The sequence below is a fragment of the Oreochromis aureus genome, linkage group 11 (genome assembly GCF_013358895.1).
Source record: "Oreochromis aureus strain Israel breed Guangdong linkage group 11, ZZ_aureus, whole genome shotgun sequence".
Lineage (NCBI taxonomy): Eukaryota > Metazoa > Chordata > Actinopteri > Cichliformes > Cichlidae > Oreochromis > Oreochromis aureus.
Window position 1 is genome coordinate 1,398,795 of NC_052952.1, and position 13,092 is coordinate 1,411,886.

A 13,092-nucleotide genomic window follows, 5' to 3' on the forward strand; every position below is an offset into this window, starting at 1 on the left:
GGACGGAAACGGAGGTGTTGTTGACGCGCGGGGTTTGCTGGGAAAGTTTTAGTTTGACGCCATTTTGGATTAAGAAACAGAGGGAGTAGTCGAAGCTGTAGGTATTTCACAGCCGTACGTGTTTCAGCTACATTAGATCTTCACTGGGTAAGAATCGGGGAAGGCTACGTAATAAGGGTAGAGTTAGTAAAACCGCTGCATTGAATTTACAGCAGAGATGTTGACCACAAGTTAGCATTAGCCATCGAGTTATTCGCGAAGCTAATTTAGGGTCTAACCAGGAATAACTTGACCAAAATCCGTTTTGTTTTGTTTCACGGAGTGAGGTTAGTTCCTGCAAGCCAGTAAAACGACGTGTTACGAAATCGCATAACGTGGGTATTCAATGTTCATGTTTTCTGTTAAATGTGTGCCTATACTCTCAAGAGGGGAGTGATTTAAGCAGTTAGGCATGACCTCCTTCCTGATCGGGAAAGCGGGTCGTGTCCACTTCCTCGATAAAGAAATATCCTAGTTTAGGAGCGGCTATCGCTGTCATTATTTACAGCCATAAGAACGCTTCAGTTAGCGTTATCGCTCATCATCTGTGGAGGCGCTCTTAAGATCTTGGGTAGGAGAACTCACTTGGAGGTGGAGATTGCTGTGACCTTAAATACTCTACAGTTTTCCAGGTTATGCTGCATGTCTTCTCCGACTTGCTGAATATTCCCGAAACGATTCAAACTTGGTGTAGATTTAGATGGAAACGAAGTTCCGAAGGTGAAGCCATTGTTCGAAAAAGCGCTTTACTTTTGGAGGTGTGGTTCGTTTTGTTGCAGAGATGTACCGTTTCTAGCAAATTCTGTGGGAGACTTGGACTATTGCTCTTTAATTGCTGTTGAACTGCTTCTATTGTGCTATTTTCTGTGGCTACAATAACAACTAAACAAAAAAAAGAGTGCACTCTAATTTTGTAACCAAGTTTAAATAATAAGGGGTTGAAAGTAGGACTGCAACGATTCATCGAGTAATGCGAATAATTTGATTATAAAATTTACTTCGTTTAATGCATGGCTCTGAATTATGCAGATGAAATGTTAACTTGGTCTGAGACCATGTTTAAGTTATACAGCTTGGATGGAAGCGATACCTGCAGCAAAGAGGGGTTTGAGTCTAAAGGGCGACATTCATTTCAAGGCTTTCGTAACATTTTTCACATTGAAAGTGGAATTGGGTTGATATTTAAACATATTAAAATAAAAGCTTGTTTTACGACAGGTTGTGTGGTAAGCCCCGCCCTCTGTTCAAAGATGGCCATTCACAGTGGACATAGATGCTTCTTTCACTCCTCTTTCCAATCATCTGTGTTCTCTGTCCAAAATGTGAACATTGGCATCCTTGAAAGAGTGACCTTTAGATGCAGCTGTCCAGCCGACAGAAACAAACAAAAGTCTAGATAGTGACTATAAAACCCTCTGAGAGCAGTTACAGCTATCACAGCTGGTGTATTTAACGTGTTCCTTGGTGTGTGGGGAGACGTTGACATGTGGAGCTTACCACAGTCTTCATGTTGACTTTTAAGCCGGTAGAATAAATTTGTGGTACTGCTACCTTTTGTGGCATAGTTTTATGGCATGTTTTGAAAAATACTGCATTTTGTTCGACATCCAAACGACAGCGAGTCTCATTCCTTCGCTCATCTGAGACTTCTGCTGTCGCCATAATTCTCTCTGTCTGGTAGTATATAAACGCGCATGCTGGGCACATTCCAGCCGGTAGGAAATTTTCCAGTTGGCAGGTGTGAATAAATGATGCATTTGCAGCGTGTGGTAGGAAAAAAACCTCACAGTGAATTACATGCAGACAGTTTTTACGATGCAACCATTTTAACCGATGTACATGGAAAACCCCGCGATACATCGAGTATATTCGATATATCGCCCACCCCTACCTGAGGGTTGTTAGGTTGGACGCTGAATTATTGATATTATTATTATTATTATTATTATTATTATTATTAATTACCATCTACACCATCATGTCTTCTTTTCAGCAGCATAAAAGCGTTGCATCAAAGCACAGGGCAAACTCGAGAATGCTAATATGTTCGCTTTCCGTCATTGCAGACACCGCTTAGTCTTTTAAAGGTTTACAGACACAAACTCACTCATTCACTTGTCAAGACGGTGAATCGCCCTATTGACTAACTAGAGAAAGATAATGTGTCAGTGCCATCAACTCCTACTGTGCTTTACCAGTTCCTTTTTTTTCAAGCAGTTTTAAATGTATTGGAAGAGAGAATAACAATCATTGACTCAGTATATAGAAATAATAATCATAGCAGTACTATAAGGACTCACAAATGTCAGCAGATTTGTGGGGGCGATTGCTGAAATGATCGAATGGACATAAGAGAATGTAGTGTGTGTTGCTAGCAGCCTGGACAATCACAGAGTGGTCCCAAAGCCACTCTGTGTGCTTAGGTGGTGCCTGGTTTGACACTTGGCATTCAAGTTCAGTCTTTGTTTGATCAAGCTGCAAAAAGTTTTTTTAGGTACCGTTCCCCATTTCTTTGCCTTCATATGTTCCTGTTCTGGACACCTACAGACAATTTGTTGAACTTCATAGCTTAGTTTGTGCTCTGACATGCACTGTCAACTCTACGGGATCTTATAACAGCAGGCGCGTGCCTTCCCAAATCATGTCCAATCAACTGAATTGTGCTTAATTTTGAGTGTCATGGCAAAGGCCGTATTTTAATCTCGTCCAGTGCAAGTAAATGTGATGAGGGTGTGAGGATAAATGCAAACTGCAGCTTTACTGTAGGAGCCTTTTCTATAATTGTCCCACACAAACCAAACAAACTGTATTGTGTTTCTATTTGTGCCGCGTACACTCTGCTTGTTGATGTCATTTCATATGTTGTAAACTCAAATGTACTGAGGCTTCAGCATTTGATGATGATTGCATTGATCTGCTTAAATCCTCAGACACAATGGCGAGTCCAGGGAAAGACAACTACAGGATGAAGAGCTATAAGAACAAAGCGTTGAATCCTCAGGAAATGCGTCGAAGGAGAGAAGAGGAAGGAATTCAGCTACGCAAACAAAAAAGAGAGGAACAGGTGATCTTTACTAACATTTAGTGTATAAAATGGAATTAAGCTTAACCGAGTTCAACACGTGTGGGACTGTTATGGTCCTGTTTGGACCTGCTGTGTTCTTCCTATCAGGGTGTGAGGTTTGCTCTCCTCTGCCTTTGCTGCCAGCTAACTGCACTCAGCAACTGGGGCTCAAGTTCCCATTAAAGTTTGAGTTGTGTCCATGTGGCTTCTTACTCGTCTGTGTGTTTGGTTAACATTTGATTTTACTGAGCAGTTGTTTTTTTTTGACAGTGACTAGATTGTTTCTCTCTTTACTTTGGTCCTGATTCTTCTCCGTCTCCATTTTCAGTCTGGACTTCTTTACAATATTCAGGCTGCGTCTCTGCTCTGATCACTACTGTCTCCTGCAGCCTTTCACTTACATTTGTACGTCTGTGCAGTTTTTTGGGGGGTTTTTGAATGTGTCGTTTGGCTTTGTCTGTATGACTGCAGCTGTTCAAGAGAAGAAATGTCTGCATACCTTCAGCTGATGACTCCATGCAGGAATGTCCAATCCAAGATCCAGACATCAGCTCCACAGTACCCATCACAGGTGTAAGTGTAAACTCCCTTTCTCCCTGTGAGTTTGCTTTGCTGTAGTCTGAACTAAACATCAACTCTGTCTGATGCATTTGTGCAGGATGGAGTCATAACAGCAGATATGATTCAGATGATCTTTTCTGAAGACCCTGACCATCAACTAATTGCTACACAGAAATTCAGAAAATTGCTTTCCAAAGGTGTGTGTCTGTGACGTTTAATGGAAGATTCTGGTTTTTGTAGTCAGTTTACTAAAAGAGAAATAACAGTTTGGAGCAAAGTTGAACAGAGTAGCTGCAAAGTTATTTTATTCTGCTTTCACCTGGCTGTCAACAACAGACTCCGAGCTCTGCTCTGTGTGCAGCTTCTGTAAAGCCTCGTTTCTACAGGAGCAGTGCTGCCTCGGTATCAAAATACTAAAGTAATCATTTGCCAAACTTTAGCGATGTTGCACCACACCTGTACTGACTTACATAATAGAGATTAAACCAAGAGAAACACACGCAACGACCTGAAAAAGAAATCTTGCTCTTTGAGGTATTTTTCTGCAGAACACAAATTTAATTGGTTTTCTGAAACCGACCTGAACATTTCACAGCCTGGTAATCTGTCTGTGAAATGCCTTTAACCCTTTAGCAGGCTCGTGCTCAAAGTGTTCACTCGTTTCTTTTGCACAGAACCCAGCCCACCCATAGATGAAGTGATTTCCACTCCTGGTGTTGTGACTCGGTTTGTGGATTTTCTGAAGCGGAGTGAAAACTGCACACTACAGGTCAGAGACTCCAACAATACATTAATCTGAGAGTAGCAGGACATTCGGTCATTTGAATGTCTGAATAGTTTCACTATCAGATAACAGAAGTGTTCCTGTATCATGTGTTCACCATGTGACGTCTCCAAAGCTCATCAGACGTCTACAGTCAGATTCATGCTTGTATTGCATGTATTTAACTTTGTCCTTTGATTAATTTGTTATTCATCTCAAAGCGAGTGGGTGACATGGTGTTTCACAGGGCAGCAGTTTACATGTTGTTTTATTATTAATCACATTTGTATTTATTTATTATTATTAATAATACCTAGAATGTTGAAACGATTGGTAGGAGTTACACAGCTATTGTGAGCATTGAATTAAGAAGCTTTGTGAGCCTGTAAACTTCCAGTTATATTGAGTGAAAGTGGGCTGGGCTGGCACGCTTATTAGTAAAAACAATGAAGTGCTATTAGAACTCAAAGCTGTTTCTGATCAAGCGAAATGTCTTATACTTTGTGGAGGTTTGTACTAGCGTCCCAGCAAAAACGACAGAGAATAATATTTCTGAAGGCACTGAGTGTGCCAGTATACTCGTTGTCGTCGTCGTTGTTGTTGTTGTCGGCATCATATTGTTTTAACCGTTGTACACGGTGTGTGCTCGTAACAGTTCGAAGCAGCCTGGGCACTGACCAACATCGCCTCTGGGACCTTCTTGCACACCAAGGTTGTGATTGAAACAGGAGCCGTTCCCATTTTCATTGAACTGCTGAACTCAGAGTACGAGGATGTGCAGGAACAGGTGAGAGTCACACAACAATCCCTGCTTAGTTACAGGTGATCTGCTGTGATTTTTCACACACACAATGATCTGTATGTTTCCAAAACTAGCCTGAAATAGAAAAGCATCCAGTGAGTTGCCATCTGTATCGTGGATGTTCAGTTTCTCTAACAGTTTCAGGACTTTAGAGAGGAACAAACCTGAATCAGTGTAAACTGCTCTCATAGTGTTTGACTGGACGGGTTTTAGTCTCAAAGGCAGTCTGCTGGACTGTAACGTAGTTGAAGCATGTTGGCTGTTTTTCAGGCAGTGTGGGCACTGGGGAACATAGCGGGCGATAATGCTGAGTGCAGAGACTACGTACTCAACTGTGGCATCCTCCCATCTTTACAGCAGTAAGTGTTCGTCGTCTGTCTGCGTTTGTCTGACTGTGTCAGAGCTGTACTAACAGCTGGCTCTGCTCTGTGCAGGCTGCTCGCTAAATCCAACCGTCTCACAACAACCCGAAATGCAGTGTGGGCTCTGTCCAACCTGTGCAGAGGCAAAAACCCACCGCCAGATTTTGCAAAGGTCAGTCCAGTCATCGTTATTGAATACTGGAGCTCATTTGCCTTCCTCCTTCTTAAAGTCATATTTCCTGTCCTGATCATCCGGTTCCAATATTAAATTGTTCCTTGTCTGTGTTATTTTGTCAGGTGTCTCCTTGTCTCAACGTTTTGTCCAGGCTTCTGTTCAGCAGTGATCCAGATGTGCTGGCTGATGCGTGTTGGGCTCTCTCCTACCTGTCTGACGGCCCCAACGAAAAGATCCAGACGGTCATCGACTCCGGGGTCTGCCGCAGGCTCGTTGAGCTGCTCATGTACGACACTGACATACTCTTTGGTTGTTGTTTTTTGCACATTTGTTCAACTTAAATGAAAAAGTCATTGCTCCCTAAATGTAAGAGCTGATTGCGCTGTGACCAAGCTTTAAGTGTTCCACATAACTGTGAAGGAATTTCAGCCCACTGTTCTTTGCAGAATTGAAGGGCTGTTGAGCCAAAACATAACGTCACAATTGGATTTAAATTTCCTGGGTGTAGCTGAGGTTCAGTGCGAGCTGGCTGGGCATTGTCCTTCACAATTTTCTGGGAGACAGCTGAAATAATTTTTCCATCCATGTTCTTTTAGTGTTACTGTTATGCTAGATGTTGGTGGGCAGTGGGATCATTTGAAAACTGCATTTTAGATTTATTTGGGTTATCTGATATTAACATTGGTTTGATCTGCAACATCTGAGTGTGACAAATCAGAAAAAACGCCTTTTATTGAGTTATAGTTGGGCATTCAATTGATAAGAATTTCTGTTTCCATTGTGGATATTGCTTATCTGTTCTCATTAGCTTCACTTTGAGAGTCACCAACATCTCCGGGCACACTGGCCATTTGCCCAGTGTGCCGATGGGTTAATTGAAGGGACGCTCCACACCAGCCCTACATGTGCTGACACAAGCCCATTCATTCATTTTCATTGCTGATACTGTACTGCCCAATCAACTTGCTTAACACAACCAGCCCCTCCCCTACCTGTAGAACAGTTTAGTGTGTTGAAAAGGCCACACTGAAAAGCTCCGAGGAAAAAAGATAAAGACATGTATTCAGGAAAATGTGTCCAATTAAGCGACATGTTAGAAGCTGCACGGTCAACAGTAGGACCACCAACGACTAGTAAGCAGCCCTCACGGTCACAGGAGGCTGTGTCGGTAGGGTTAGGTGGAAACAGTGTGGGCTGGGTGTGGCATTTACTCAGGTTTATCATCAGTCTGGGAACTTGGCTAGCTTAGCATTAGCATGCTGTCTCTTCAAATGCTTGCAAAGGGCTGAAGTTTACTGTCGCGCTTGCATTCTTTTGTGCAGTAAAATTAAAAGTATGCTGTAGATGGTGCAACTCTTTTTGTCCTTTGGCACATGAGCTGAAATCAGCTGATTGTAGCGATAAGCACAAACATATCTAAAAAACTGAGCTTCTGGAAATCAGTTCTTCATTCCCATTCCATTTCATTTTAAAACATGGTCGTTGACAAAAACCATAAGAAATTATTGGTGTTTGAAATAACACTGCTGAGTATGGAGCCACCAGTCCAAGGGCAAGATTCCTTTAATATAGTAAAGGGCCATGTTGAATGCTGAGACTGAGATGAAGTCCGATCGGGGGTGGTGACACCTAAAGGCAGCAGCCAAAAGAAGAAAACCGAAACAGTCATTAATAAACGAAGTACTATGGTGAATAAAAAATGATGTTAGGTGGTGCTGGATTTAAAAAAGAAGGGATCGGCATGTGAGGCTTTCAGGGTTAAACAGAAATGTTGGATTAACAGTCGACGGTATTAGTTTCCCTTGCAATGAGCCTATTCATGCACGGTTGAAAATGTTCATTGTTGTATAAGCTCCAGCTTTCAGTCCTTTGAGTTTCTTATTGGTGGTATGAAACTTCCAGAGTCATAGATATTTTTTTTTTTGTTTGTTTTCTGAGAGCGTTTATTCTGTTCATCTGTGTTTTCTTTGGGAGACGCAGCGTCCAGTAGAACACAATCAGCTTTCTCTGATTTCGTTCCCTGGACGATTTGAAGCATCAAACTTTATTTTATCTTTATGGCGTAACATTGTTGCACAAAGAATCTGTCATCTTTGATCCCGCGCGTCTCACCGTGCGCGCGTCTCACTGTGTGCCTTCTGTTTCTAGGCACAGTGACTACAAGGTTGTTTCTCCTGCCTTGCGTGCAGTGGGAAACATCGTAACAGGAGATGACATCCAGACTCAGGTAGAGCCGCTGTTTCCTTTATTGATGCTGATTGGCCTTTTCTCATTGACAGCATTAAGATCATTGGCTTCTCTATTTTCGTCTCAGGTAATCTTGAACTGTTCAGCACTGCCATGTTTACTCCACCTTCTCAGCAGCCCTAAGGAATCCATCAAGAAGGAGGCATGCTGGACTGTGTCCAACATCACAGCAGGAAACCGAGCTCAGATTCAGGTATTCTGCTGCGTCATCTCCGTTTGTCGTGGCGAGATGAAAAGCTGCTGTTCTTTGCTGCTGACCACGTTTTTCTGTTTTTGTCAGAACGTTATTGACGCCAACATCTTTCCAGTGCTGATCGAGATCCTTCAGAAGGCCGAGTTCCGCACGAGAAAGGAGGCTGCGTGGGCAATTACAAACGCCACCTCTGGGGGCACTCCTTCACAGATAAAGTGCGTTTACCAGACGTACCCGCCCTCATCTTAAAAACACTTGAGTCACGAGATGTGAAGATTCCTCTTTGCTGTTTCCCACAAATACAAAGCTTGAGGCACGGTTCTGTTGCTAATGTCGATTTAGTTACAGCCTGTGATGAGTCATTAAAATCCACCAATGTTAGCTGAACACTGCTTCAGATGGTGCACCACACTCTGAAGTCTGAGCTTTCCTACAGACACCGTATGGATGTTAATGTGATTCATTCAGACTGTGGAGCTAAATCAACAGTGCTGATCTGAAATATTTCATTTTACATGTTCATATGATTGGTTTATGTCAGATTTCACTGTGCTGGGAATTCTCTACACGTTCCACATTGGTGTTGGTGTTCGGGGTTATGTTTAGGAAGTGGTGGAAATCCAAAAATCAATCGTACTTTATAAACAAAGTGAAATACTCCTGTGCACTAACGTTTGTGCTTTATGTGACAGGTATCTGGTGTCCCTGAATGCCATCAAACCTATGTGTGATCTGCTGACAGTGATGGACTCTAAGATTGTTCAGGTGTCACTGAACGGTTTAGAGAACATCCTCAGACTGGGAGAACAGGAAGCCAAACAGAATGGAACTGGCATCAATCCGTACTGCGCTCTGATTGAGGAAGCTTACGGTAATGCTCGGAAACCACCAACAGAAAATTCACCAGCTTTCATTCACTCTCAGAAAAGTGGAGATGTTCTTTTGTTTCATGTTTGGTTCCACACCCACTGTGTCTTCACTGCACCTCAGTGGGGTTGTTTTGTTTTTTCATTTTGTCCCTTCTTGGCACCTCTTTGTAACCAAGCGTGCACGTCAAAAATCATGTTTCCAACAACGTATAAGTTAAAGTGTCAAATAAAAGCGAAAGCTTTGCTTAGGAAGTATGTATGTGAGGGGAGAAGGCAAAGTTTAGACATTTTAAGAATTACAAGGTTTTTTTTTTTTAGCATGTTGGTATTTTTTGTCTCACACTCGCTCCCATCCTTCTCTCACACACACACACACACACACACACACACACACACACACACACACACACACACACACACACACACACACACACACACACACACACACACACACACACACACAGACTGCTGAATGCAGTGGAGAGGAACTCAGGGTTCAGTATCTGACCCTGGTGTACTTTGGCACACAGACCGGAGCAGACGGGGATCGAAACACCAACACTTTGATTGGTAGATGCCTGCTGTAGCTCCTGAGCTACAGCAGAACATACATTATATTCCCAGAAGTTTTCTCTCACCCAGTGTTGAAACTCCTGTTGTGTGAAGATTGTCAGAAATCTGAGATTTGCTTCCATTCTTTCAGGATTGGACAAGATTGAGTTTTTACAGAGCCACGAGAACCAGGAGATCTACCAGAAAGCCTTTGACCTGATTGAACACTACTTCGGTGTGGAGGAAGAGGATGCCAGCCTGGCTCCACAGGTGGATCAGAATCAAGGCCAGTTTGTCTTCCAGCAACAGGAAGGACCCATGGAGGGTTTCCAGCTTTAATCCCACTGCACTTCCTTAGTTCAGTCTCGTTGGACTTGGAACGTCTCTGCGGCAGACCCATCTCTTCTCTGCTGTGCCAGATCTTCACGTGTACTATGCCTGAGATTTGTGAAAATAGAGATCAAAAGTTTGGCTCCTCTGGAGTCCTAAATAGAGAGCTGAGCTTTACTTGTTTCCATACCGTTGATAAAATGTCTCTGCCATCGAAAGCCGACTCAAGTTAAAAGGTTTTGAAACCTTGTTTTCAAATTTAGTGCTAAATCACCATGTTAAGCTTTCGGTGGTGTTTTTTTAATCATTCTAAATGATGTCAATATTTATGTCTCCAAGCCATCATCCATATCCCTTTGTGAATGTGAAACTACCTCTTCAGTCTCCAGAAAGAAGAGTGAAAAGGGAGAGAAAAGAACACAGACCATTGCTTTTTTTTCCCATTGATGTGGAAATCTGAAATGAAATCCGGATCGGAAATGTTCAGATTCAGGGTCACCTGTAGAACAACACTATTGTATGTCCCAGCGCTGCTGCACTGTCCGTCTGAAGCAGCGGCACATCCACCTTTGCTTTTATTTCTAAAGGACTCGAAGAACGTGGGCTGTTGTGTCTGCTGAGCACGTTTTTCCTTCATCTCTCACTGAAAGCAGCTGCTTCCTGGATCGAGTAGGCAGCCGGCCGGCCTGAGTTAGAGTCTATAACAGTGTTAGCTTTTCATTGCTGCTAATTTCAAATGTTCTTTCAGTTGATCCACAAGTTTTATCAGGACGTGGCAGGTAATGTCTGTTACACGATGCTGTGTGCAAAACTTTCTCGTGAGATTGTTCAGTTGTCCTGTTTGCCAGTTAGTTATCTGTCTTAAATTATTTCTGCCTGGTGTGATGGGATTCCCTGAGCGACCTGGAGGGTTTTGTATATTATATATACATGTAAGAAAGTGCAAAGACGATATTTAAGTGGCTGTGGGAATAGGTTATATGCAATATTTTTTCTGCTTGATATGCAGTTTTGACAGTTTCATTTTGAACTTTATCTTTGAATATTTCCACTTTATTTTTTCATGTTTTGTTGTGGTCGAGGTCTTAAGAAGGAAGCGGAGGCTTCTGTCCTTCTTCGAGCTCTGCCCCCGAACACTTTTGATACGTGTCGATTTGAGTACAGTGACATCAACTGGACGCAAAATCAGTCTATATTTATGTGAAGTAAAACTATTTGTAATGCAGAATTTACATCAAGCACATTCAGTCATATAGTTTTCTAATATTTCTGGTTTCTCTGTTTGTCTTTTTTTGTAGTTTTGGGTTTTTTTCTGTTTGGAAGTTAATTTGCTGTGTTCTCGTCGCTCTTGGAGTCATGTATTTAATTGTCAACAGCCGATGTACAACAGTGTAATACTATAATATGCAGCCTGTGTGGTTCCTGACACACACGGAGACCTGAGGCTGTTTTAGTCACTGATCATGTGTGAGGCTGCAGCTATATGATGTAAAACAATGTAATAAATTTATCCATTGGATAAAAACTATGTGAGCTGTGGTGTGCTGCCAGTTTTCTGGAGGAAAGTTCTTGTCCTGTTTTACTTTGGCATTTAAAGTCTGTGAGGAGGAAAAACTGCAGGTGTGGCTGTGGAGTCAGATTGTTTCAAAGCCTCGCTGTGAACTGTTACTGGTGACGGCCTGTTTGAAGCTGAAGCTCCGGCACGTGTCAAAGAGTCAACACACGGCTTCAGAAACACTGTGCCGAGGCGGGGGCTGAACAGAGTCACGTGATCAATGACGTCCGAAGCTTCGTCACTGCTTCAGTACCTGATTCAGTGGTTTATAAGGAACTGAATCACTGGTGGGATGTGTGCTGTGTTTGGGTGATTTAGTGTGGGAGATGGAGGACGCTGCCTGTTCCTAAATAAAAACCAGCTCCATTTTATTTAGCAACAGTCGCCTCAAGACGCATTTTAGTGTAAGGTAGACCCTACAATAATAACTGCTGATAATAAATCATCAGCAATTCTGCTCCCAGGTCTACAGAAGAAAAACACTGTAAATATAGAAGTTATAGTATATATAAATGCATCTGTCCCCTGGTTAATTACATAACCACGTGGAGGCAGGGACCTCACAGCACCTACTGTAAGATTGCTGTACATTGTTATATATAGTGGGGGGTTATTAGTAATAATCATCAAGAAGTCACAAGCAGGAGAACACCCCATGTGTTTAGACAAGGAAAGTTTATTAATCAAAAATGATTTATTATTAAAATAGACATAACATTTTCACCCTAAAAGCACATGTTCAAAGCACCATATCAGCCTGATGTCAGACAGAAGCTGTGCAGTGATCACTCATAATGAAGCTGTTCATTAGAAGTTGTAGATTCAAGCTGCTCTTCATATTTGTGGCCACCGGATGTCACCAAAGAGCACTGTGTCGCATAGCTTCGAACAGTTTTTCACTTTAAGCTTCAATTCTTCAGAAAGCTTTAGCTGGCCATCAGTACGAGAAAGTTGAAACTAGAACTGCTACTCAAACACAGAGCACACAGCTCATGGGGAATGTAAGGCAACAACATGACAAAGAACATAATATATACACAGGAGGAAATCAAAGCAGGGAGGACACACCTGAGGACCACGGCTGACGAGACAGTGTCCAAATAACCATGACAGGAAGGCTCGTGGAGTTGGAATTCGTCCAATCAACTGAGAAACTGTAACTCCGGAAAAAGGTTCAGTACAAATGCAGCATTTTATGGATCGACTGCACTTTGCCTTCCAGCCCTCCAGAGGAAGATACTGACTTTATGGCATGTACTGCACACTCATCTGGAAATTTTATTAGTGGACTTTTTAATGTGCCTGAATGAAGTTTCAGGCACTTATATGTCTTATATTTTATGGATTCTTAGCGATAGAGGACAGAGAAACTTAACCCTTCCACAGGGTGTCCTCAGAGTCGGTGCATCTCTGTTGTTGTTCATTGTGGTAGGTGATGGATGCAATTTTTATGGACTTTATAGTCATAGAGAGGACAAGAATCAAATTCTGTGGTCTCAAGACCTCAGCTTTTCTTTTTTCAGATGATGCATTTGGCTTCATTGAGCTTCACTGAGCTCATGCAAAGGTGGTTTACAACC

At 42.4% G+C, this 13,092-nt stretch overlaps 1 protein-coding gene across 3 annotated transcripts; it reads left to right on the forward strand.

Moving 5' to 3' along the window:
- On the forward strand, positions 1 to 11,490 carry kpna5 (karyopherin alpha 5 (importin alpha 6)). 3 transcript variants are annotated; one of them, XM_031734700.2, is made up of 14 exons: positions 1 to 147; positions 2,970 to 3,103; positions 3,575 to 3,676; positions 3,762 to 3,861; positions 4,339 to 4,433; positions 5,083 to 5,214; positions 5,500 to 5,588; positions 5,664 to 5,763; positions 5,889 to 6,052; positions 7,915 to 7,993; positions 8,081 to 8,206; positions 8,294 to 8,421; positions 8,899 to 9,077; positions 9,779 to 11,490. In XM_031734700.2, the coding sequence occupies exons 2-14, from the start codon at positions 2,975 to 2,977 to the stop codon at positions 9,964 to 9,966; spliced, it is 1,611 nt and encodes a 536-aa protein (XP_031590560.1). In that variant the 5' UTR covers positions 1 to 147; positions 2,970 to 2,974; the 3' UTR covers positions 9,967 to 11,490. The 3 variants fall into 3 exon arrangements, with proteins under 3 accessions (XP_031590560.1, XP_031590561.1, XP_031590562.1); XM_031734701.2 differs by having other exon boundaries at positions 15 to 97; XM_031734702.2 differs by lacking the exon at positions 1 to 147 and adding an exon at positions 177 to 374.
- Positions 11,491 to 13,092: the final 1,602 nt, after the last annotated feature.